General features: G+C 28.5%; 2 protein-coding genes and 1 long non-coding RNA gene across 4 annotated transcripts; 2 read left to right on the top strand and 1 right to left on the bottom strand.

Moving 5' to 3' along the window:
- The first annotated feature begins 698 nt into the window (after positions 1 to 698).
- bma (SCY1-like protein bma) lies at positions 699 to 18,071 on the top strand. 2 transcript variants are annotated; one of them, XM_075823668.1, is made up of 15 exons: positions 699 to 1,334; positions 1,683 to 1,997; positions 3,377 to 3,547; positions 3,653 to 3,868; positions 4,301 to 4,417; positions 10,725 to 10,850; positions 12,364 to 12,540; positions 14,280 to 14,420; positions 15,226 to 15,339; positions 15,651 to 15,783; positions 15,903 to 16,024; positions 16,267 to 16,391; positions 16,628 to 17,027; positions 17,259 to 17,435; positions 17,553 to 18,071. In XM_075823668.1, exons 1-15 carry the CDS (start codon positions 1,110 to 1,112, stop codon positions 17,568 to 17,570), a joined length of 2,577 nt encoding a protein of 858 aa, XP_075679783.1. In that variant the 5' UTR covers positions 699 to 1,109; the 3' UTR covers positions 17,571 to 18,071. The 2 variants fall into 2 exon arrangements, with proteins under 2 accessions (XP_075679783.1, XP_075679784.1); XM_075823669.1 differs by lacking the exon at positions 10,725 to 10,850.
- Positions 18,072 to 18,256: 185 nt separating this feature from the next.
- On the bottom strand, positions 18,257 to 18,859 carry LOC142645972 (uncharacterized). Its single transcript, XR_012846984.1, has 2 exons — positions 18,646 to 18,859; positions 18,257 to 18,574 (listed from the first exon to the last, which is right to left on the bottom strand). It is a non-coding gene; the product is annotated as an uncharacterized LOC142645972 (long non-coding RNA).
- A 374-nt stretch (positions 18,860 to 19,233) lies between these two features.
- Positions 19,234 to 20,539, top strand: LOC113790877 (S-formylglutathione hydrolase). The gene is made up of 2 exons (XM_027340579.2): positions 19,234 to 20,008; positions 20,080 to 20,539. The coding sequence occupies exons 1-2, from the start codon at positions 19,334 to 19,336 to the stop codon at positions 20,260 to 20,262; spliced, it is 858 nt and encodes a 285-aa protein (XP_027196380.2). The 5' UTR covers positions 19,234 to 19,333; the 3' UTR covers positions 20,263 to 20,539.
- The last annotated feature ends 6,214 nt before the right edge of the window (positions 20,540 to 26,753 follow it).

Below are 26,753 nucleotides of genomic sequence, written 5' to 3'. Positions count from 1 at the left end.
AAAGAAAGAAACACCACCACCGTAATACACATGATCAAAACTAACACCGACCGACTAACGTCATTTTGGAATTTTTCTCCTATAGGTTTGCTGGATTCTGTTTTCATTTTCATTTCATTGCATCGTCGTCGTAGTTCGTCCGTTTGTTTCAAACATTTTTTTTTCTATATGCAAAAATTATATTCAAAAAAAAAAGTTTCGGTTCAGTTTTAGTTGGTTCCAGGTGTATGTATGTGTCGTTTGTTGAAGAAAACACGACACTGGATTCTCTTCTCTGGTTCTTCTTTTGGGTGATTTTTGATAATGATTTTTTTGTTTCCCGCATTCTTTCATTCGGTTTTTTTTCGTGCAGTGCAGTGCAAACAAACATTTTTCTTTCCATATATTTCATTACGATGATTACCTTTTTTGAATTTTTGTTAGTTTTGGTTGCTGTTTGCTGGTTGTTTTGTTTTGTTATGTATATCGTTATCGTTTTTTCTCTCTTGTTTTCTTGTTGTTCCTGATCTGATGATGATCATTAACATCATCGTCGTCATTCCCGTTGGCGTATATTACCAAAAAGAAAATAATAAAAATCACCATAAAAAACATTGCATCGTAACACATCATTATCATCCTCATCATCAGAATAATAAATTTTTTTGTGTGTTTTTCGGGCCTGGTTTTTTTAGTCCTGTAAATTTTTTGTTCGGTGATTTTTCTGCCCGGTAATTTTCTGCCCGGTAAATATTTTCCTCGGGAAATATTTTTCCTCCCGTCAAACTTTATTCATCATCGATCGATCGAATGTTGATTATGAAAAACTGTTTTTTGCAATAATAATGAAAAACGACCTGTTGTTGTTTTTGTCGTTTTTAAAGTTTTAAAGTTTTTGTGGTTTTTTTTGTTTTTGATATTCAAAATTTCGTCCATTTTTTTTTCTTCTCATTGTGATAATTGTGTTATATTTTGCACACAAATTTTTCTTCCATTCCGTTCCGTTAATGTTTTCTTGGGGTTAAATCGCAAAAATAACCACTACCAGCCAACGACAGCAACACTGATCATCATTTTCACATTTGAAATTTGTCGATTTTCTTCATTTTTCCGATTTCAAATCATCGAAAATGTTTTCCAAACTAAAAACAACATCTTCGTCATCGTCGTCATTATTGAATCCGGCCAGTCCAACATTATCGATAAGCTCAAATTGCAGTAGCAGTGGCAATAGCCAATATAATATTGATGTTAATCCAATTGCACAATATTTTGAATGTGGTAAACAAATCGGTTCAGCCGGGCCGGAATTAGCATGGAAAATTTTCGATGCCGTTCGTAAATCGGATTCGAAAGTAAATTTTTCTAAATTACAAAAGTTACAAATGAAAAGTTACAAATGAAAGTTACAAATAAAAATTACAAACAAAAATAAAAAAGTTACAAATAATAAATTTAATTAGTAGAAAAAAAATATTTTATTTAATTAGCTAGTTACTTTATTAATTAGTTAGTTACTTCATTAATTAATTAGTTTACTTAATTAATTAATTGTTTTTTATTTTTTTATTATTAAAAAAATGAGTAATTATTATGCAAATTTTTTATTAATGTTTTCTTATCTCATTATCTTCTTATGGTTTCTTTTGCTTTTTCGTCGTTGTTGTCTGTCATCATCTTAATTTGCATAATGGTTAATAAAGGAAGTATCATTATTTTTCTATGATAAACGTCAAGCTGATAAATTACATAAACCAAAACGTAAAGAAATGATTGCCGAAATATTGCGATTCAGTATAAGACAATTAGATCGTTTTCGTCATCCACGTATTCTGGCTATTGTACATTCGGTTGAAGAATCAAGTGATACATTAGCATTTGCAACTGAACCAGTATTGGGTAGTTTATCAAATTGTTATGAATATTTGGAAGACAGGTTGCCACAATCATATGAACCATCACCATTGTTACGTGAACAAAATTTATTAGATTTTGAAATTAAATATGGATTATTACAGGTAAGTTTATAAAAATTTTTCAGAAATGAAATTTCTGGAAAATTTTCCCACAAAAAAAAACACACACACACACAATAACCATGCATGCTGGAACGGAAGACGATTATCAATTAATTTTTTCTTTAGAAATTTTTTCCGGAAATTTTCTTCATTAAAAAAATAAAGTTTTTTTAATGAAGAAAATTTTGTCAATTTTCATTGTGTGTGTGTGTGACGCAGACACAGAATCAAACACAATGAGAAACTTCCATGTAAACTTTTATTGCCGAAAATAAAAAATTGAAAAGTGAAAAAAATGAAAAAAAATGATTTTCCATTATCCATATTTTCAATATTTTCAATGAATGAATGATGCAAAACATCATCATCACGGGGCCCAAAAACTTTACTATTAGGATTTTTGCGGGAAAACTTTCGGAAAACTTTTCTATTTTTACTTTACTTCTTTGCAACCCTGTAAGAAGCAAACAAACAAACATTGCTGAAAAATTATTCTGTCCAAAATTCCGTTATTGGTTTGTTGGTTTGTTTGTTTGTTTGCTAATATTATTTATTTATTAATAATGTTTTTCTGTTCGGTTCTGTTTAGTTTTGATTAGGAATAATGAAATTTTTTTTTTGAACAACAAGAAGATATTCAAAGAATAGAATTAGCAAACAAACAAACAGAAAAAAAGAAAAGAAAAAAGTTAATAATTGGATTGAAGAAGAATAACAAGAAAGAATATTCTGTCTATTTTAAGTAAGATTCTTTATTTCGTTTTTTGGTTATCCTCAAGAGATGACTGTGTTAAAAAAACATTTGATGAATTAATTTGAATGGTGAATGTTGTAACTGAAATGTTGTAAAAATGTTATTATTTTCAGGCAGCAAGGATAATTAGTTTTTTGCTGTTGTAATTTTTCTATTTATTAAGAAAAATTACAGGATTTATAATTATAATGATGATGATGATTTGATGTTTGATGTTTTTGGCTGATCTGCTGTGTGTGAGTGTTAGGTGTGTTTGAATGGTGGTGGTGGTGGTGATGGTGGGGAAAATTTCCCGGTAAATAAAAAGTTTTCCGGGAAGTTTTTCCCTCCCGTTAATGTTTTTCTTGAGAAAAAATGGATAAAAACTTTTTCAAGTTTTTTTTTCTTTATTGATTTTTTCAGTTTCTTGAAAAGATTTTCTCCACTTTTTCACTTTATGTGTTGGTGTAAGTGGGTGTTAATGTGGGCGTGCAAATCTGTCACCTCGAAATTCTTTTAAAACCATTTTTCTCGATAAAATATTGATTTTTTCGTTAACTTTTTTTCTATTTTTACTTGTTTTTTTGAAAAATCGATTGAAAAAAATTGGAAATTATTTTTCGAACGGGGGAAAAAAAATTTGAAGATTATCGAAGCATTAATACATTTACATCAAAATTGTCGTGTTATTCATCGTAATATATCACCACAATCAATATTGATCAATAAAAAAGGTACATGGAAATTGGCTGGTTTTGAATTTATGGAAAAATGTAGTAACAATAACAATAATAATGATTGTAACAATGATCTAATGGTCAGTATATTCACAATGGTCACGTGACAATCAAGTTTGGTCACGTGACCGATATTTTGTAACGATATTTTTGAATTTTTTTTCTTTCCAAATATTCTTTTCCAGAATGCCATTACATGTCAACCATATACAAGTAAATTACCTAAAATGGGACAACCAGATTTAGATTTTATTGCGCCCGAAGTACAAACACAATCATTATGTACAATAAATAGTGATATGTTTTCATTAGGTTTATTAATAACATTTCTTTATAATAATGGACGATCATTAATACAAGCAAATTTAAATGCATCCAATTATTTAAAACAACTTGATGCGGTAAGCATAAATTTTCCGGAAAAAATTCGAAAAATTTCCCAGAAAAAAATTTTCCCGAAAAAATTTCCCAAAATTTAAACCGGCTGTGACCATTTCACCATCAATTCCCTATGGAAAATTCGATTTCCAAACAAATTTTTTTTCATTTCATTTCCATTAATATTTCCAATTTCATTTTTCCCAAAAAAAATTTCTCTTCTCTTTATAACCGTGTTTTTTTTTGGTACCATATTTCATCAATGATGATGATTATGATGATGATGATGACTTCGACAAACGACATTCAACCAAAAAAAAAAATCCATTGGAATTCCATTGAAATTTGCTGTTTTTGTTGTTGTTGAAACTTTCATCGATCGATGACGATCATCATCATAAAACGATTGCAAAAATACTACTGCACATTTGACGACAAAAACGACGACGAAATAGTTAAATATATCGCTCAATCAATTGCTGCCAAATATTCCATCTGGACTACATGAATCATTGAAAAGTTTACTTGAAATTGATTATAAAAAACGTCCTACATCACAAAATTTAACAACGGTAAGTTAGAAATGAAATGAACATTATCAATTGAGACCAGGGAAAAACCAAGGAAAATATCGCATATGTTTTTTCCCCCTTTTTCAACGTTGAATTCCATTTATTGATCGAATTGAATTGAAAATGAGCTTTTTCTTTTTTTTCACTTCTTGATCGAGGTATTTTTAGATAGCAGCAGCTTTTCTGTTTAAAAAAGGAAGAAAAAGAAATTCTTTATAGTCGTTTTTTCCCTTGATTCTCAACTTGATGATCATCATCAATTTGATTACAAATTTAACCCTTTAATACACACACGCACCAAACCAAACACAAAAGCAAAAGAAAAAAACATTAAATAGATTTTTCAAGAATTTCAAAGGGGAAGAAAAGTGTTAAAGTTTTTTAGAAATTTTCAAAGAAAAATAAAAAATTCAAGAGAAAAAAAGTCAAAGAATTTTAAAAAAGAAAAGATCTGCTGCATATCATCATCATTATCGTAGTCAAATTAAAGTTGATCTTAAATTCATTTCCAAAACGAAAACGAACAAACCAAAAGTAACGAAAAGTAAAGAAACGAAAGAAAATATTATCCAAGAAAATGAGTCTAAAGTTTCATTATTATTAGATGATGATGATATGTTTTGTGTGTGTGTAAACAGAACAGAACAAAGATCATCAGACCTGAACCAAATGAAAAATAATAATGATAATTATAATAATGGGAAAAAAACAAACATAAAGAAAAAAAGATTCCCATGTTGGTTGTATGGTGTTATTTTTTTTCCCCCTTTTTTAAAAAAACATTCTTTTTTTCACTTTGAATAATATTTGTGTGCAGTGTGTACCGTGTGTGTGTGTATAATTCACTTTTTTGGAAAAAAAATCACCATAATGATCTTATGGTGATGAACGAATCAAACAATCAAAAGATAAATGCCTGTGTGTGTGTGTGGTGAAGGAGGAATTTGAAGAAAAAGAAAAAGAATCTTTTTTTTCCCATAAAGAGAATTGTTCAATTCTTTCTTTCTTGATTCTGTTGAATTCCTTTTTGTTGAATTCCATGTTTTATGGTGCTTTTTTCAGGAAGATTTTTTCTTCAACGACTTGGACGTTTGTTCGTGCCAAAGATTTTGATTCTTTTTCTAATTCTCACTTGCACTTTCATTCAGTTTATCCTTTTTATTTTTATGATAGATATCTTCAGTCAGGGGGAGAGAGAGAATTTTGGTGTCTAAGAAAATCGTCTAAAAAATTGTACATTTACAAACAGAAAGGGGGATATCATTATTGTTATTACAAAGAAGGGGGGATATTTATTTTATATTAGGCAAGTTGTATATTGTTCAAACAACATGAATAGAAGGATTCCATAGAGAATATTTCTTCTCGTTTTTTCGTTTACATTACGTTTGTATTTCTTCTTGATTCTTTTCTTCTTGAATTTTTCTCAATGGTAATACCGGGATTGATTTCAACATCCAAAGATAATGTTTATTGGAAACATTTTCGAAACTCTATAAAAAAACATCATTCGATAATTTTAATTAAAAATGAAATTTACAATGAAATTTCTTTGCTTTGATTTCCACACAGAGGGAAAAAATTTCGGTTATAGTCTTTAAGGACAACCCTTTGCGAAAACTCAGTCCTTTTTTTCATCGACAGATGGCACTGATTTCAATTTTTTTTAAAAGAAAAATAAACGAGCGAAAAAAAAATTTTGATTTTTTTTTGATTCTTTTTTCGATTCTTTTTTCGATTCTTTTTTCCATTTTTTTTTTTTTTTTTTTTTTTGATTCTTTTATTGAACTGTTTTGTTTTTTTACCCTTTGGTTCTTTTAAAGTCATTTAATTCTCAATTGAAAATACCTGATTTACATATATTTTTTATTAAGGCGCTGCGAGGATTCGAACCCGTGACCAACACATTTTCCATTATGACTGAAATTTCCATTAACGTAAACCAATTTTTTAAAAAAAGCCCAACCAAAATTCGATCTAACTAAACAGGAATAAACTGTTAAGATATAATATTGTTGGTGAATTATCACCTAAATGATTTCTCTTTTCATATTGGAAATTTTTCAAAGGCCGATTTTGACTTAGAAAATTTTTCAAATTTTGGCTTTCGACTTAGAAATTTTTTAATTTTTGGTTTTGACTAAGAAAATTTTTCTAAGTCCGATTTCAATTTCAAGAATTTTTCAAAGTCCAATTTCGACTTAGAAAATTTTTCAATTTTTGATTTCGACTTAAAAATTTTTCTAAGTCCGATTTTGAAAAAAATTTTAAAGTTCGACTTCGACTGAAAATTTTTCAGATTTCGGCTTCGACTCAAGGGAATTTTTCAAAATTCGGCTTTCGACTTGGAAAATTTTTAATATTTGGTTTTGACTTGGAAAATTTTTCAAAGTCCGATTTTAACATAAAAAATTTTTAAAGTTCGACTTCGACAGAAAATTTTTCAATTTCGGCTTCGACTTAAGGGAATTTTTCAATTTTGGCTTTCGACTTAGAAATTTTTTAATTTTCGGCTTCGACTTAGAAAAATTTTCAATTTTGGTTTTGACTTAGAAAAATTTTCAATTTTGGTTTTGACTTAGAAAAATTTTCAATTTTGGTTTTGACTTAGAAAAATTTTCAATTTTGGTTTTGACTTAGAAAAATTTTCAATTTTGGTTTTGACTTAGAAAAATTTTCAATTTTTGGTTATGACTTAGAAAATTTTTCAATTTTGGCTCTTGACTTAGAAAATTTTTCAATTTTTGGTTATGACTTAGAAAATTTTTCAATTTTGGCTCTTGACTTAGAAAATTTTTCAATTTTTGGTTATGACTTAGAAAATTTTTCAATTTTTAATGATTTTTTTCGCTATTTCAACAAATTTTGTATTCGATTGGTTTCAACAGACGACTTTTGAGTGAAATTTTGAAAATTGTGTCATGTGATCGAGCTATTTCCACAAAAATAGTCAAAAAAGTTAAAAGCCTAAATTTTTTCTCTCTGTGCAGGACAAAAGAGAGAGAAAAAGTTTCCCTGGAAAACTAATATCATCAAAAAAAAAAATAGCATCCATTCATTTGATAATTAGTTTCTCTTTTCAATATGTGTTTCACAAGTGTGTTTCACATTGTTTGTTTTTGTTTTTGTTTTTGAAAATTGCCAGACGAAATGAAAATGAAAACAAAAACCTTTTGAAAAATCAAAATCATAGAAAAAAATCAAGCATTTTGGATTGAAAAAAACCTTGTTCAATCTCTCTCTCTCTCTCTCCTTCTCTCTTTGCAATTTCCAATTTTCAAGATTTCGATTCTTTACTTATATAAAAATCATCATCATAAAAGAAAAGAAAAGAATAAAGAAAAAATAAATACGATTGAATCGAATCAAATGAAACGTAAACGAAAGAATAAACGAAAGAAAATCCCAATGAATGAATGGTTGAATGATTATATTTTTATCCCCAATAATATAACACACACACACACACACAAAATAGCACACAATGGTTTTGCTTTTGCTTTATCAGAATATTCTTCTGAATGGTAAAATGATTTTTTTTTGTTTTCAATTGTGTTCAGTGTTTGTTTGTGTGTTCAGTTCGACCAATTGTATTATTATGAAATAAATGTTTAATGTGTGTATTGTGTATCCAAAGACGAAAAGGAAGAAACTTTTTAAATCTTTTTTTGGATATTTATTTTATTTTTATAGAAAATTGAACCCAAAAAAAAAGTTTATTTCATTTTTCGTCTTGTTTTATCCACATTATCAAATGAAATTTAGAGAGAAAAGAAATTTTCAATCAAAACAAACAAGGCAAAAAGCAAAGAAACATAGCGAAAATTTCGGACGAAAATTACCCAAAAACAGTAAAATTGAAATTGAACATGGATCACTTGATCAAGAAGAATATCTTCATCATCAATAGATTTCCCTTGTTTTCTTCACTTTTATTTTGGCCCCTTTTGCATATCATTGTTATCATCGTTAAGTAAATTTAATTTAGTTTTCCCAAAAAAATGTTCGAATATGTTCAATGTCAAAGTGTTTGTCTTTTGTTTTGTTTGTTTATCGAAAAGAAAGAAAAAATTGTAAGTTTGTCTCCAAAAAGAATTTGTATCATCATCATAAGGATCTTGTTAAATTTTTTTGTTGTTGTTTTTGTTATTCAAATGACAAATTTAACCCCCTCCTCTCCCCCTGCCCGAATAAACAAAAGAAAACGAATCCATATTGAATGAAGATTTTTGTTTTGTTTTGTGCACAAAAACTTTCTTTTTTTCCAACCAATTTTTGGCTTCAAAAACTCTCTTTTATATATATTCGGAGGCTTAGTGAACCTGAAAAAAACGAAAAAACGAAAAAAAGAAACAAAAGAAAAGAAACGACAACGAAACCTGCTTCCAGACATATATCTTGATCTAAGAATTGAAAAGTATCAAGAGAGAGAGAGAGAGAGAGAGAGAGAGAGAGAGAGAGAGAGAGAGAATGACACAAAATAAAAGTAAAATTATATAAGATGCTAATAAGATGTTTGTGAATGACTTTTATTTTCTTTCGTCGTTGTCGTTGACGTTGTTGTTTTCTTTTTTTTGTTTTCTATGTTTGTTTGTTTTCAGTGCGTTTTAGGTTACAAGAGAGGAAAAAACGGTAAAAGGAAAGAAATTCTGTTATTCTGGATGGATTTCTTTCGCTTTCTTTCTTTTTCAGTTCAAAATATTCATTCATTATGTCGACTTATCAAATTCTATTTTAACACTGTATTCTCTCTCTCTCCAGATATCTAATCTTAGTAATAAAAAAAAACCTGAAGAAAGAAATAAATAAATTCTCAGTTAAGATGTTTCCAGTTATACCAGGGAATATATAAGTGAGACTAAGAAAAAAATGGTGTGAAAAAACAAAACAAAAACGATTTATAATCATAATAATAATAATGATATACGACATTTTCTTTCTTTCTCCCATTTTGGCTAAAAGAAATATTTGTCATTAGTAAAAAAAGTCGAAATAGTCGAAATCATGATTATTATTATGATGATGATGATCATCTTTATAAAGAATCTAAATATTTATTATCATTATAATGATGATGACCATTGACTACTGCTACTACTACACTACTATAACCAAAAGTAAATATATTATAATAGTGTGTTTTTCTTATTTAGGTGTTACAAACAAAACAAACATTTTGTATTTTTTTGGGCTATATGATAATGATGATTATAATGATTATTATTAGTTTTAAAGAGAGAGAGAGAGAATAGGATAGAATCTTTTTTGCGGAATTTATCGAATGAACCAGCACACATCAGACACACCAAACAATGGTAAAATGAATGTTTTTGTTTTTTGTTTTCATTTTGAGACAAAAAACAAAATGTAAAAATGTACAAAACAGCAGAAACAGCGAAAAGAAATTCAGTGATAATAATAGAGAGAATTACAAATGAAAATAACAACAAAATGAAAATAACGACAGAACAAAAATGGAAAAGAATCACATTCAACTAAACACACAACAAAAAAAACAAAGTACATTCACTAAACAACAACAAAAACAGCAACAAAGATAGCCATGATGTTAGAGAATTTGTTGAAGAGAAAACAAAACAAAACAACAATGATAATATCATCAATTTATTCAACATTTCCCTTCCCTTTCTTCTTCTTCTTCTTTTTCTGTTTCAGTGTATGTGGTCATTTTTGTATCTTTTCGGTTCAATTTCTTGGCTGTTTTTTTTTCTTATTTCTTTAGTTGTTTTGTCTTGTCTTTTTTTCCCTCGGACAAACAAATATATATTCATACACAACTTAACACAGCACAGTGTTAGCACACAGAGAGAGTCATAAATTAGTAAATGATTGTTTCGACTAAACCAACATTCGAGCAAATAATTCGAGAAATAATTTATCTTTGAATTGAATTGAATTGAATTGAATGGGAAAAAACGAAGTAAAAGAGATGCAGCAGCAAACAAAAACAAACAGAAAAACAATCACATAATTTACAATATGATAATTTTCATTTCAAAATCAGGAAAAAAAATATATTTAACATTAAACAGAAGCTCGTTCGTTTTGTTTGTTCTCGTTTTTGTTTGTTAATTCAATTATAATGGGAGAGAAGAAAATTTTCTGGACAAAAAAAAATTTAACCATTTGTCTGCCCTTTCTGTCTAGTTTTGATTTGGTTTTTTTCCAGAAAAAAAAGTTGACAAATTTTTTTTCACCAAATTAATGAAAATTAATGAAAATTTTTTTTTCAAATTTTTCTTTTCCCAATCCCATTATCGTCAAATGGAAACTCGAAAAATTCCAGTCCAAATATTTTATCGATCCAAGTGTACAGGCCTTACATTATTTGGATATAATACAGATGAAAGATTCGATACATAAATCAAATTTTTATCATAATTTAAAAAATCTTTTACCAACAATACCAACGGTAAGTGTATTTTTGAATAATTTTCACACTATTTCCACCTCAAATTACACAATTTTCAGCTATTTCTACCCTAATAAAAATTATTTATCGATTTTTTTATTCCCCAAGATCATCATCATGTCGTCTCCTTTTCCCTTCTGTAATTTATTTACCAGCCAAACGACAAACAGTTTTTCCACTGAATCGTTTAATAATAAAGTTGTGCACCGCACTAAAGTGTCGACCATATTTTTTTTTCCTCGAATAAAAATAACAATATTTAATAATAATTTATGAGATTTCTCGCGTTCCAAACGTAGAAAAGTGAATAATAATAAAAGTTGAAGCTTTTTTGCTGCTATTTTTTATTCTGCATATAATCCAAATATGGTAGATATACAGAGAGAGAGAAAACATTATGAACAGGAATTATGGCAGTGAAGCCGACTTTAGTTGTTGAAAAGCATTTTTCTGAACAAACGCATTACAAACACAAACGAACGATTATTTTCTTTTGGTTGCATAATAATAAAAATATTGTAATAATAATGTTTTTTCTTTCTCTATCTCTTCTGGCTGGTTTTAATTAATAAATAATATTAAACACATTCAGAAGAAGAAGAAGAATCCATATAAAAAAAAAACTAAAGCAAAATCCATATTTGAGTGAAAATAGTTAGAAATATGAAGAATATATGTGTAGAAATAGGAAAAATTTCCAGAAAAATAAAAAGTTTTTCCCAATGTTGTTTCCAATGTTATTTCCCAGTGTTGTTTGTTGAAATTAACATTTTATTTTTGGCAAAGCGAGAAAAAGAATCAAATAATAATAAAAATCTTTTGTTATTCTGAATCGAATTTCATCATCATTGGATTCATCAGTGTTTATTTGGATAGATTTTTTTTTATAATCATCATCATCAAAACACCCACCCCCGTATCATTCAGTGTTAAAATAACTAATTTTAATAATAATAATGATTTTAATCAACGGGCAAACAACAACAACAACAACGACGACGATAATTGAAAATGATAACAAACCAGGCAAATGATAACAAATGAAATTGAAATGAATAATAAAAAATCGAAAGGGGAAAAAACATTGATTGAGAAAATAACGAAAAAAAAAATTTTTGCCTATTTACACACACAATGTGTGCTATAAATATCTTTTTTTCCTTTCGCTCGTTTCGTTTCGCATTTTTATTACCGTCGTCCTCGTTTGTTTGGCGTGTTAATTTGATGAAATTTCTTTTTTTTTTGCCTTGTGTAAATCATCATCATCATCATCGTTATTATTTACCAAACGAATGAATAAAATGAAAGGAAAGAGAAACATAGAAAGGAAAGGAAAGGGTTGAAAACAGAGAGAGAAAATCTCGCTTCAAATGATTATAATTACCTATTTTTTTTCATAAATGCATGATTTTTTTAACCCGATCGTCGCAATCGATTGATTAGAAACTAATTTTCTTTTTTTTTCGTTTGTTTTTCCATCATTTTTCTCAATTTATGTGTAATAAAAAAAAAGAAATTATGGTATCAACATATATTACCATCAATGGTTGGTGAATTGGAAAGTCCGGAAGTATTAGCAGCAGCATTACAACCAATAATCTATATGATTAATCGTTCAACGATGGAACAATTTCAACAATATATTCTACCATTTATTAAGAATATATTTCAGATGCCAAAATCTGTTCAGGTAAATATCAAAAAAAATTTACTATTTTCCTATTTCGCTCTTGCTCATTTTTCGAATGTTTACTCAGGGATTTTTTTTTAAAGCAAAATTCAGTGTGATTCAATTGCTCCATCCATTGCTTATTGATCTCCTTGTTTTGTTTTGTTTTGATCAAAAGTTTTCATTGGAATTTCCATTGTTCGTTTTTATTTTTCTGCAAAAATGAACAATGAAAATTTTTCTGTACCAAAAAACTGAACTGAATTCAAGATTAACAAAAATTCATTTCAATTCAAATAGGATTCAATAGATGTTTGTTTGTTTGTTTGACGACAATCAAATGATGAATGTTGATGGCTGTCGTCAAACTCACCAAGACAAAAACCTACAGAAAAACATCGGGTTTTTTCTTCTTCTTTAAAAATGAAAAAAAAAATTATGATAATTTTTCATCATCAGAGCAGAGAAATTCAAATTTTTCATCCATTTCTACCACTTTTCCATTTTCCATCAATGAATAAAGATTATGATGCTTGCATCAATGACGTCAACCCTTGATGATGATGATTCTTAAATTCTCAAGAGTCATATAATTCTTGTTGCTGTTGTTGTTATCAGATGAAATGAAAGGGAGAAAAAGACGAAGAATTTCATGTTTGTTTGTTTGTTTGATTAGTGAGATGAGAATCTTCATTTTACAATATTTTTTTTCTCCCACTCGACCTAAAACCTAGAATTTTTCTCTCCACCTTTTTGATGTTCGAAAAGAAAAAAGAAAAATTCTCATTAAGTTTGCTTTGAATGTTTTTCAAGATTCTTTTTAAAAAATTCTTTAAAAAAATCATCATCAAATGAGAATCAGGGAATAATGTAAATCAAAAAATTACAGAAAGAGAAAAAAAAACATTGGCAGAAAGAAAATTTGAAAATCAGAATTTTCGATTCTTTGCTCCCAATGTTTGTTTGAATGATTTTTTTTTAATAATCATCATCAGGGTTATTTACTTACTTACTTACTTAGTCAGTCAGTCAAACAAGTCAAACATTAAAATTGTTTCATTTCGCTTTTTTAAACCTACTTTTTTCTCTGTTTGTTTACTTACTTCGTAATTCCTGCATGGATTTTTATTCAATTTTGGTTTCACTCACTCACCGACAGACAGACAGACTGACTGACTGAGTTATTTACTTTCATATTTGCTTCTTGAACTTATGAAATGTAATGAAGAAACAAAAAAAACCATAAGTCAGTTTAAATTCTCATTTTTTTTAACCGAAACAGAAAAAAAAAACCGAAAACCAGAAGAAAAATGCCATTAAAAAAGAATTTATTATTGGTGTGTGTGTGTGTTTAAATAGTGTGGGTAACTCGAACCCGAAACGGTAGTGGGTAGAAATAGAATCGAATGTTGAAAAAAAAATCGAATGCTTAAAGAATACTCAGAGTAATAGAATATCATCATCGGGAGAAATCGATAAAAAAATTGCTGAAAGTGACAGTTTTTTTCTTGTTCAATTCATTTGTTCAGCAGAAAAAATGAAAATGTTTTTGAAAAAGAAACGAAAACATGACTGACTGAAAATGACAGATTTTGTTAAAAGTTTTCCAAAAAAATAATCGATTGATTTTTTCTCCCTGTTTTCGTTGTTTTTGCTTCATTCTTCTCTCCAAATAAAATATTCAAAAAAAATTGAAATTTTTCGCCATTATGGATCGCCATCAACCCGAAAAAAACGGAACTGAATCCGAAATGAAAAAGGCCACCGTAACATTGTTGGAAAATATTGATATTTTAATGTTGAAAACATGTTCCAGCAATGATGATGATAATTTATTATTTCGTCAGGAAATAGTACCGATGATTTGTAATGCTTTTGATTCAAGTACACCACAAATTCAGGTATGTTTACGTTTGATGTTTTTTTTTAAAAAAAATTTCCATATTTTGACACATTTATCTGGTGATTTAAATCAATCGAATAAATAATTTATTTCCATCATCATCAAAGTTGCTTTAGGGCCAAACATTATTTGGACTTTTTCCAAGTGCAAAAAACGATTCTTTCATTTCACTTGATCAGCTATTTCGACTCAAACTTGCCAAATCTATTATTATAATTAAAGTTATAAAGTAATTAAGATACCTATCGAAACAAAAAAAAAGATCAAAATAATAATAATAATGACGTTGTCGACCTAGAAAAAACAAAAAAAACATCAATTAGTAAAAGTTAGTAATAGAATCAATAGATCGATCGATCGATCGAATTAAGAGAGAGAGAGTTTCCATCGAATTTCCAATTAATCATTGTTGTTGTTGTTAGACATTTTTACTTCTATTTCAACTTTTTTCTTTTTCCTTTCCTTTTCTTAGAATCGATTGATTGCTGTCATAATAGGAAAACAAAGAAAAAACTAATATCTCATTAGTGTTATCGAGAAATATTAATTTGATTTTCTTCTTTTTGTTTTTCTTCTTTTTCTCCGACTTGTCTTTTTTTGTTTTGGATGTCATCATCATTATTCCATGGTCATCATCATCATTACATGGGCGTCATTATTTTGGTTTTGGTCCGACAATGTTGCATTCCTTTAAAAAAATTGATTATTCGAATCTATTTCGAACCTTTTCGGTGTGTGATCATTCACTATTTTAACTTTTCGGTGATGATTTTCGGATCGAATTCCGTTACTGATAAAAAAAGTCGGCAGCAATGTCTGCATTATCACAAGTGATTGATCATCTAGATGATATTACTATTCGACGTATGATTTTACCAAAAACTAAACAACTATTTGATATTAATGCCGATCCAAAGGTATGTTTATTCTATTTTTTTTTTTTTTTTATATGAATATAAAACAAAATTCCAAACCAAGGTAGCCCGATTATTGATCTTTTTTTTCCTGATTTTTTTCCTTTCTTTTTCGCTGATATTGAAATTGATTCACTCAACCTTTGCTACAAAAAAAAATCATTTATTTTGAAACTTTCCATTTTCTGGCTTCAAACAAAATCATCATCATCATCATTTAAAATGAACAAAATTGATCGATTTTCATTTCGACGAACGGAAATTCCTAAAAATACCTAAAAAAAAATTTTGTTTTTTGTTTGCCCCCATGCCAGATTCAAATCAATATATTGATCTGTATTGAAAAAGTTATAGAAAATTTAGACAAATCCGATATATTGGATGATGTATTACCAATGATAATGCATGCCCGTATACAAGATGTTTCTGTATTGATTATAGTGATAAGTAAGTATTCATTCATTCATCATTTTTTCCCTCTCTCTCTCTCTCTCTCTCTCTCTTGATAATAATTTTCACTTTTTTCTGTTTTCTGTTTTGTTTGTTTGTTTGGACAATCATCATAGACATATGTAAACTAATGATGATGGATACAAAAAAATATGGTATTACAGTTAATTTATTGGCAACAAAAATTATGCCCGCATTAATACCAGCAATGGCTAATGTTAATTTAAATCTTGATGAAGTAATTATAATCCAGTTTGTGTTCTTTTTGATTGATTAACACATGAATGCTCGCGTGGGGTATATTTCTACCCCAGATTATACAAAAAAATTTTCTAAGTTCGAAATCGCTTAATGTTAAATCAATGGTGGGGTGAAAAAATACCCCACGCGAGCACTGGCGTTAGGATTTGATGCGCGAGCACTGATGTGTTAATTAATTAATTAATTGTTTGTTTTTTTTCCAAATTCTAATTATCATAGTTCAATGATCTAATCAGTTTGTTTAATGAAATGTTAACATATATTGGTAAATGTCAACGAAATAAATTAATATTAGAAGCTAATATTAAAAATCAAAATCAAATGACAATTAAAATTCCTGAAATGTAAGTTTGGTTTTGTTTTTTCTATTATTTTTATTTTTATTTTTAGGTTGCATGTACATTATCATTATCATGATGATCTAATGTAGAAAAGAAAATTGGTTGACTTTAGTTTTTTTTTCATGTTTATCGATTTTTATATTTATCGTTTTCTTTTCTTTTTTTTCCTCTATGTTGCACTTATGTTTTCCGGTTTATTTGATGAAAACAATGTAATTTTTTTTTCGTTTGTCATTCAGTACTGAATCATTGAAAGATAATCATTCGAATCATGTTCATCATCAATCAAGACAAACATCATCATATTCACCAAATCGTCCACCATCATTACGTTTAGATTCAAGACGTACATCAATAAGTATGGATGATGTTGTTCGTCGTGCTTCCTTAACAGCATCAGCTGCTTCCAGTCCAGATTCAAATCTATTACGTGTACAGGCAAATTTACCTGGTCGTCGTCATTCAGATAATACAATAATACCGCCAAGAATTTTAGTTGCACCATCAACACCAACAACTACATCATTTTCATTATCTCGTGCATCAAGTAAAAATAATCTAAATTCACGTCGTCATTCATCGATTGTTGGATTGAAAGAGATAAAAGATGCTAAAAATTTTATTCCAAATATACCAAAGGCAAGTTCTATTGAATTCTACAATTTTCTATTATTTCAATTAAAAGAATCGTTCATTCATTCCATTGATCATTCATTATTCTAATCATGTATTCTCTATTCTATTCTTTTATTCTATTTTTTCTTTTGTTGTTTTTTTATTCTTCTTTTTGTTGTTGGTGTCCTTCATTTTTTTCTTGGGACTTCATTACCATTACTGACTGATTGTTCGTTCTCTGTGTGTTTAAAACAGATTTCTCACAATATATCCAATAATCTTGGTATTGAATCATTTTTATCAAGTCGTTCAGGCAGTAGTCGTCGATATTCAGCTGTACCAACATTTGATAAACTTAATTTTTCAACATCATCATCATCACATCATAAAAATACATCATCAAATCTATTACAAACTATTGGTACTGGTGTAGTAAGTGTATTCTATTTATTTTTTTCGTTTTTGTCCTTCAAAAATGGACATCATGAATGATAATGTAATTCAATTGAAACTTTTTCCTTTTTTCTTCTTTACCTCTTCTAACAATAGCAACAACTATTCAAATGAGAAAATGCTTCTTGTTTCTTCTTTTCAATAACTATGGTCCATCATCATCATCATCATCACTATTCATACCGGCGGCCACTCAATCATTTCATTTCCAATCCATTCATCATCATCTTTATACATATCACGATTCTATAATATAATAATAATAGGGAAAAATAAAAGAAAAGAATCAATTTTTTCGTTCATTCATTCATCAGAAAAAATCTATATTTATTTATACTTACGCACACATATTTTATGCAAAAAAAAAATTCCGAATTGAATCAAACAACAGCTCACAAAAACTATTTCTTCTCTTTGCAAAAAACACCAAATGTCAAAATATTGTTGTATACGATAAACGATGATGATGATGACGGTGATATTATTGTGGTTGTTTTGTTGATGGTGGTGGCCAAATCTTTTATCTCAGCAATGAAAATATTTAAATGAAAAAAACTTTTTTCTGTTTTTGGTGTGTGTGAAAAAAAAGTGGAATATCAAAATTGCGATAAACGATAAACGAAAAATTTAATGATCTTCTTCACTGTATTTGGGAAGAAGAAAAAAAGTGATATGCGTTGTTTATTGATTGAATTGAATACTCAAGTGATTCAATCATGTCATTGATTTGCTGATTTTCTCACTTTTGAAAAGTTTTGAAAGCGAAAAAACTTTTTTCTTTCTTTTTTAAAAAAAAAAACAAACAAACAGCCGAGCCAATCAATCGATTCGATTGATGCATTTGCCAAACAAACAAACAAAAAAAATCAATCAATATGGAATTTTTTCTTTTCATTTTTCATTTCACCGATATTATAGATTTATATTTATATTGTATGAATCCACCACTATTTTAATAAGAGTGTGTTCAAAAGTGAATAACAAAAAATATTGCTCACAAACATATATATTTTTTTTCGGTTTCGTTTTCGAAAAAACCATTAATTAATTACACACTTACACTTTAATTTATCGAATCAATCAATCAAAAGAAAACATGAACAATCAATCAATTTTTCCTGTTAAATTCAATGGAGAAAAAATATATCTATTAATCAAACACAAGACACACATATTATATCATTATTACCTAATAATTTATACTTGGTTATTATCAACAAAAATGATAAATATTTTTTTTTCTGTTGTTATTCGATTGTTATTTATTCGTTTTAAAAGATTTTTTCGTTGTTTCGTTGTTGTTGTTAATATTGATTAATCGATTGAATAAGACACAAAAAAAGAACACTTTTATCAGAAAAACACTTTTTTTTCACGACAAACAAAAAGCTCAATTTATCAAACAAAAAAATCGCACTAAATTCATTCGAATTATATTTCATTCGACAAACAAAAATATCGATTTAATCGCGATAGTTAGGTTTTTGTTGTTGTTTCGATAGTTTATTTTTTTGATTGTAAAATTTAACCAAAAATTCAATGTTAATAACATTATTAATGATTTCAAAGAAAAATAACTGTCAAATCAATTTCATTTTTTCGTTGTCTCTTTCCAGTTCGATTGATTTTTTTTTGTTTCTTTTTTTATAGAAAAATAAAATAGAAAATTTCAATTTTGAAAAAATCCTGGCGTTTTGGTTTCATTTTCAAACAATAGATGGCGACAAGCACCGTATGTTTTTTTCTCTGTGTTTCTATGACAGCAGTATATAAAAAGAAGATCGAACGAAATCGAAACTTTTGATCAACAAAAAAAATCCTCAATCAAATTGATATTTGTGATTTTGTTGTTGTTCATCAATTTCGTCGTTTTCATTATGGCTCAATTTCAACGTATTTCACGAAGTAAATGTTTTGATGGTTTTCAAGAAATTTATTCATTTTTTAGTAAAGAACTTCAATGTACAACACGGTTTTCGATTTATATTCCACCGAAAGTAAATCGAGAAAATCCTGCACCAGTTTTATATTGGCTTTCCGGATTAACATGTACTGAGGAAAATTTTATTATCAAATCTGGTTTTCAACGTTATGCAGCTGAACTTGATCTAGTGGTTGTTGGACCCGATACAAGTCCACGTGGTTGTAATATTGATGGTGAAGATAAAGATTATGATTTTGGTACGGGTGCTGGATTCTATGTGGATGCAACAACCGAAAAATATCGTGATCATTATCGAATGTATTCATATGTTGTACGGGAACTTCCAACGGTTATTGAAGAAAATTTCCCAGTTATTCCGGGATTACGTTCAATATCAGGTCATAGTATGGGTGGACATGGTGCATTGATTTGTAGTATGAAAAATCCTGGCCTTTATAAAAGTGTATCGGCATTTGCACCAATAAGTAATCCAATGGTTAGTCCATGGGGACAAAAATGTTTCAAAGGCTATCTTGGTGAAAATAACCAAGAAGAATGGAAACATTGGGATGCAACTGAATTGATTTCACAGTATAATGGACCAGATCTTCATCTTATGATCGATCAGGTAATGCTTAAATCACGATAAAGTTTTTTTTCTAATTTGTTATTTTTTTCTCTTTTGAAATGAAATAAAAGGGTTCTGAAGATGAATACATGGATCATTTGTTTCCGGAAAATTTTGTCGAAGCATGTCGAAAATATTCAATACCATTGGATTATAATTACCGAGATGGTTATAATCATAGTTATTATTTTGTTGGTACATTTATTGGACAGCATTTAAAAATGCATTCAGAAGTTTTGAAATCTTCGAAATAACAGCAGCAATAAGAACTGGCGAACCGATTCGAAGAAAACGATGCGAAAAAAAAATCAATCAAAAACCAAAAACTTTTATCAAAATTCTGATTTAATCTGGAAAATTTAATTGATAATTTTAACCGAAAAACAAACAAAATATGTTAGTATTTTTGCAACCAAGTTTATAACTATAGTTACCGAATAAAAAACAAATAAAACGTGACAAGAAAACAATTTTCTTTGTTGTTATTAATAAACAAATAAAGAATAGAAAAAAATCGATTCATATTGATCATCATCATCATTGTTTATTGTCAACTTGGATTTTTTCTGTTTTTTTTAACTGAATATTTTTCTTTCAAGACTTTTTGGGTAAATTGGCTTTATTTACTTGAAATTAAGTTAAATCTGTGGATGGATGTTGGTTCCAAGTCCATTCTGTCTGTCAAGTCAGTCGGCGGAAAGGTTGACAATTCGTTTTTCTTTTCTGGTTGTTCCCCAATCCATATTTTTCTTTGGAAATTCATTTTCGTTCGTTTGTTTGTTTACTTTTCATTTGCCAAAATTTTTATTATTTTTTTCTAGATTTTATTTAAGAAAGGAGGAAAACAAAAATCAATAATGAGATCGCTGTTGTTTTGAGGATGATGATGAGGATGACATGCAAGAACGATTTGCTGTTGTTGTTTCATCATCATCATCATTATCATCGTTCGTGCAAGTACGCGTTAATCATCAACTTTAAAATAAAATTCATTCATTTTTCTCGCTCTCTTGTCCCTTTAAAACATCGAAATCTGAATTTTAAAAAAAATTAATCAGCTTATGAAACATTAAACAGCCTATTTAATATTCTGTAAACGATATTCAAAAAATTTCTTCTTTTTGTTTTGGTTGAAATTCTGGATAAATTCTTTCCAAAAAAAAAAATTTCAAGGATTTTTTTTAATTCTATCCATCATTCATTGAGAAACTATGAATGATCTTTGACATCACAAGGGATAGTGAAACGGAAAAAAGATAAACGATTTTTACTTATAATAATTTATAAGCAAAAAACAAAAAACAAAAACAAGCTAATGCAACCTCGACAAATTGACAACAACAATGATTCAAAACGATGTTCACCAAAAAAATAAAATACTGTAGCAAAAAAAAAAATACTGTTTCATCATCATCATCATTTATCAAATATTTATATTTTTTTTCGTTTTTGCAATGTTCAGATTTTCGCCAAAAAAAGAATAATAAAGAATAATAGTTGTGTGTGTATCGAACATTATTATTGCTTGAATATTGGCGACCGGGTTATGTATACTTTACTTTTCTTCATTGATGATATATCGTTTCATGAGAAAAAATCTTTCTTCGTTTTCTACATGCAAATGAATCGAATGGATTCGAAATGATTGTCGAAACGAACAAATTATTGTTGGAATAACAAGCCAAAAATTGTCGTTTAATTTTATCATTTTCCTTTTTGGTCATGTGAAAACCTTTTGCATTTCCAGATATTCCAGTGAAATAACCGAAAAGAAAAATGACTAAATAGATAGATTTGGATGGATGGATGGCTAGATGGATTCGAAATCATTTATATTAGTTGTTGTGTAAAAAGAAGAATCCAAAAAATGTTCAATGAAAAGCCCATTTGGAAATTTTTGAATTATTATCATCATCGTCATCATCAATTTACACAATACTATTGCCAAATAACCATGTTCAATGAATATAAAAGAAGAATTTGTCTTCGTTTGTTTGAAATTGATGCTCATTGCTTACAAATCATTGAACACCCCCTCACTTCGCCACCATATCAATAAACCAAAATCAATCAAATTCATTCGAAACTGATAGAGTGAACTTTTTTTCTTCTTTTTTTCTTTTTTCTTTCGTAGCAATTTTTCTTATTCACGCAATTCATTCGACAAACGGCGAAGACGGTAATTGATGGATTCAACAATTCATGTGAATATAATATGAATCGTTCGGTTGGCCAATAATAATAATAATCGTCTCTGTCTTTGATTCGTTTGTTTGTCGATTTGAGTGTGTAGTTTTTATCGGTGAAAAATTCTTTTTGTTCATTCGATCATCATCCAACATTTGTTCAGATAAATATATGTATTATTTACGAATTATGGCGACAATGTTGCCAATAACGAAATGAGCGAAAGTTTGACAAAACCTATTTTTTTGGGAGATTCAAAATACAGTTTAGTTTAGTTCGATCATCATTATATAATAATACAACCTATAATTGTCACAAATGAAAAACCGAATTGATCGAGGAAAAACGAATAAAATGTTCACAAAATTTACATTTGGAAACAAAGAAGGAAGAAAAATTTTTTTGCGTTCGAAAATCTTTGCATTCGATTTTATCGTTCGATTCCGTTCATATAGTGTACATACAGGAACAAGAATTCGAAAATGTTAAAATAGTGACAAATGAGCAAACAAACAACAAATGAATCTCTCAATCTCGAACCAAAAACTAACTAACTAACTAATTCATAAATTAATTAGTTAATAATTCATTTATTTAGCGTAATGAATGATTATATAATCAGGTTTCCTTTTCTCTGATTTTTTTTTCATATCAAAATTCATTTATTTTGTCCATCATCATCATAAACCGAATTACCCAGAAGAGAGAAGACTGAAGAAGAAAATAAACCCGTCAAATTGAACAATTCAAGTCGAAATAGAATAGAACGAATAACAAACAATGAAGATTTCGAACAATAAGATATGTTCGAAAATCATAATAATGTTTTTTTTTCGAAATGAATAATTTAATCGAAAATCGTTATCGTCGGTTATTGTCGGTTATATTACAATAATCATCAGTCATCATAATAATAATCTGATCCCATTATTTTGCCATTCATTTTTTCGGTATTATTATCGAATGAAGCCAAACAACGAAAAAAACAAGCTTGTTTTTTTTGCTGGATTATTTGTCTTTGTCAAAGTTTATATATCAAAACAACAACAACGAAAAAAAGAAATCTGTCCCTTGTTTAATTTTTTCTTTGTTTGTTCTGTTGTTCTGTTGCATAAACAAACGACAACGAAACACAGGTAATATTACAATCGAAAAAAAAATCTTGTTAATAATGTTTTTTGTTTTGTTTTGGTGTTGTATAATTTCATTTCATTAAAAATTATAGGAAAGGACAACAAAAATAAAAAAACTTTACCAGAAAAAAAAAATCCAAATGAATGAATGACAAATAAACCCCAAAGAATAGCCCCAGAATATTCTGTAGCCAAAAAAACAAGCCAAGATAAATTATCTAAACCATCATGACATACGCCTTCGATATATTTTTTCATCTGAAAATGGTAGCCATCATCCATTGTTTTCTTCGTTTGCTTTAAGCTAATTTCTCCCTATCTCTTCTCCTTTCCATTGTTTTGGTCACAATGTTTTGTTAAATTAGTTTTTCTGTTGGTTTTGCTTATCGCCCATTAAAAAAAAGATCTCATCTCAATCGATTACATTTTGGATATTTTGGGATAACTTCTTTCAAACCAGAAAAGAAAAAAAGATTCGTTTAACAGCCCTGTGATCTGCTTGCTTGATGATGGTTGTTGTGGTTTTCTGCCCTTTTTTTTCTCGTTTGTCAAAATATAATTGGCCAAATGAATTGGCTCATTCTACACACCATAGATATTCTCATCGAACACCAGGGCTTGATTAGAAGAAAAAAAAATTGTCACAATTTCAAAGATGATAATAATGATGGTGGTAAAAATCAGGGTGTGGGGAATATCAGTGAAACAGAAATATTCCTGGTATGTTTATGTGATTCTCTGGAAAAAAACAGCAGAAAAACAGTAGTTTGGAGAGAACAGAACAATAAATTAAGTTAATTTGACAAATGATCCTATATATGAGCATGAAATGAGAATCTCCAAATACGCGGGTGTAATATGTTTTTTTTTTTCGGTTCGATAATAATGGTAATCGATGATGGAAATTATGCAAAAATCACGGGTAAAACAGTGATGACAACCAAACCAAACCAAACAAACAACAAGGCAAAATCCTAAATAACTGAGTGTTAATGTTGAGAGAGAAAAATTGAATTTTAGAAAAAACTTTTTTTATCAATTTCCTTTCAATTTGAAATTAATCAGATTTTTGTTTGGTTTTTGATTTTTGGCTATTGTTTTTTCATCGATAGGATTTAACCCGTTGATCACTTGCACACAATTCATCAAATTCATCCAAATGAGAAAAGAATAAAGTGTTCAATCATTTTTTGATACCCAAAATCTAGCCTGGATTAACAGATCGAACAAATGAAGAACTTTTTCGTTCAAATCAATTTTCCCGCAGTTTTAATCCAACTGTTAATGATGATGATTTTTGGTGATTTTTTTGCAGGAGAGAGAAAAAAAATTGCCAAAATTATCTGTTTTGAACAGAATACAAATCTATTTACAGATTCTGAGACGAATGAAAAGCCAAAACAAAAATAATTTACAGAAATTTTCTAATCAAAATGATGATGATGATGGTAGAAACCAGACTGACAAAAACAGATGTAAATTCACTAACTGTATTGACTCTTTTTGTTGTTAAGAAAATTCTAAAGGCGGCCGTTTTTTTTCCAAATATTAAAAATGTTGTTGATGACAATTAACACTTTTTGGTTGGTTGGTAGGGTAGTGTGCTAATGGCATTCTGTTGATGAAATGTGTGAAAATGTTTCTAATTTTTTTTTTGTTTTCAATAAAACTGTTTTCAATAATTATTTCGCTGTAAATATTTAGACCAAGGGAGAGAAAGAATGAAGTTTAAAAATGACCATTTGAATCAGTTGTTGTGAAGAAAAATAAAAAAAAACCAGAAATGATCAATAAAGAATTGATTGTTTTTTATCAAAAATCAAAAATCGAAGAAACTAATCGATATCATAAATGATGATGATGATGATGATTGATAAAAATCAATTCAATTCGGTGTGTGACCATCAAGTATTTGATCATTTGCTTTTTTTTCATTCGTTGCATCGATTTTTTTTGGCGGTTTTTTTCTCTGTATCAAAAAAATAAAAACTTTTTCCAATCCAGTTTTTCATTGATAAAAATATACCGCATCGAAATGATGATGATGATGATGGTGAAAAGAAAAGAAAAGAAAAGAAATCATGCCGCACACATCGCTACATCTTCGTTATATAATTATCATCGACACAATAATAATAAAAAAACCATGATGACCATCCATCCTGCTGTGGTTGTTTGTGAATCATTATCGAACAAAAACACAAACACACATAAGAAAATGAATGAAAAAAAATTGGGTTTTTCATTATCATTATTTTCTTGCCTTTTATTCAGATGATACAAACAGACAAACAAGTAACTATAGCCGATGGCCAACATTGTTTGTTTGTCTGTATCAATGATGTTTACCAGATTCAACCAAACACTCCCACACATACATACACATTGAAATAAACAAACAAACAACATAAAAGAGGCGAAATTCTCTCATTATCATTCTTATTTGTCACCATTTTGGTTATATGTATGTGTGTGTTTTTACTAATTGGAATAAACACATTCGAAAGAAAATACTAAATGTTTTTTGGTTTCGTTTCGCAAATTTGGCCTGTCAAAACATTTTTCTTTTACACGAAAAATGTGTGAAAACAAAAAAAAATTGGAAAAACTGGAATTTCGATCGAAGGATAAACGAAGAAAAGAAACAATTTCAAACCACCCGTCATAAGCACACACTTACCAGAAACAAAAAACAAGAAAAAAAATTATCAAAAATTGAATTTTTTCTTCATTTTTTTGTAAAACCAAAATTGATAAAATGATTTAATTTTTTTGTTCAAAATCCACCCACTTACTCCAAAAAAAATACACCCAAGAAGAAGAATATTATCAGATTTTGGTAACTAGCGGTTAACTAACTAACTAAGTAAAGTAACAAAAAAGAAGAAAAAAGTAAACTTAACTGATTTGCGCAAGTGTAGTTTGAAATTATTATTATCATTAGTTTGAATGATGCGCCGCCAAAATGAATGAATATCAGAATAAGTTTTTTCCAATAAGACATTCACATAGACATATACTTGGTGTTGGTTTGAAAATGTTTCGAAACCATTCTCAGCAGCCCAAGAAGATTTTTGTAACAAAACGAAAAAATGTTTAAAGTTTCTTTCTTCCTCGATCAGACACAGATATTATTCGGATCAGACCGACAGGACCAATCAAATTATTGAAACAAAAATCAAAAACAAAAATTTTTTCTTCTGTTGTTTTTTTCGCAAATCTGTATCGTTATTATCATCATCAAGAACAAGAATTCCATTCAACCATTTTCATATAAAGATTTTTTGTTCTGTTATGTCACAATTCATTTGTTCATCGTCATTCTTGAATAATGGTCGTTTCGTCGAATTTCACAATCTTAACAAATGAAAAATTTATGATTAAGGAATGTAATATACCATGTAATTAATGGCCATTTGATTATT

Source organism: Dermatophagoides pteronyssinus, unplaced genomic scaffold (assembly GCF_027571235.1).
Source record: "Dermatophagoides pteronyssinus isolate colony J.1.1.1.1 unplaced genomic scaffold, Derpt_VIB-CSIC_2022.12 sq0033, whole genome shotgun sequence".
NCBI lineage: Eukaryota > Metazoa > Arthropoda > Arachnida > Sarcoptiformes > Pyroglyphidae > Dermatophagoides > Dermatophagoides pteronyssinus.
The sequence above is the reverse complement of the archived record's forward strand: the minus strand, read 5'-3'. Positions and strand labels throughout refer to the sequence as shown.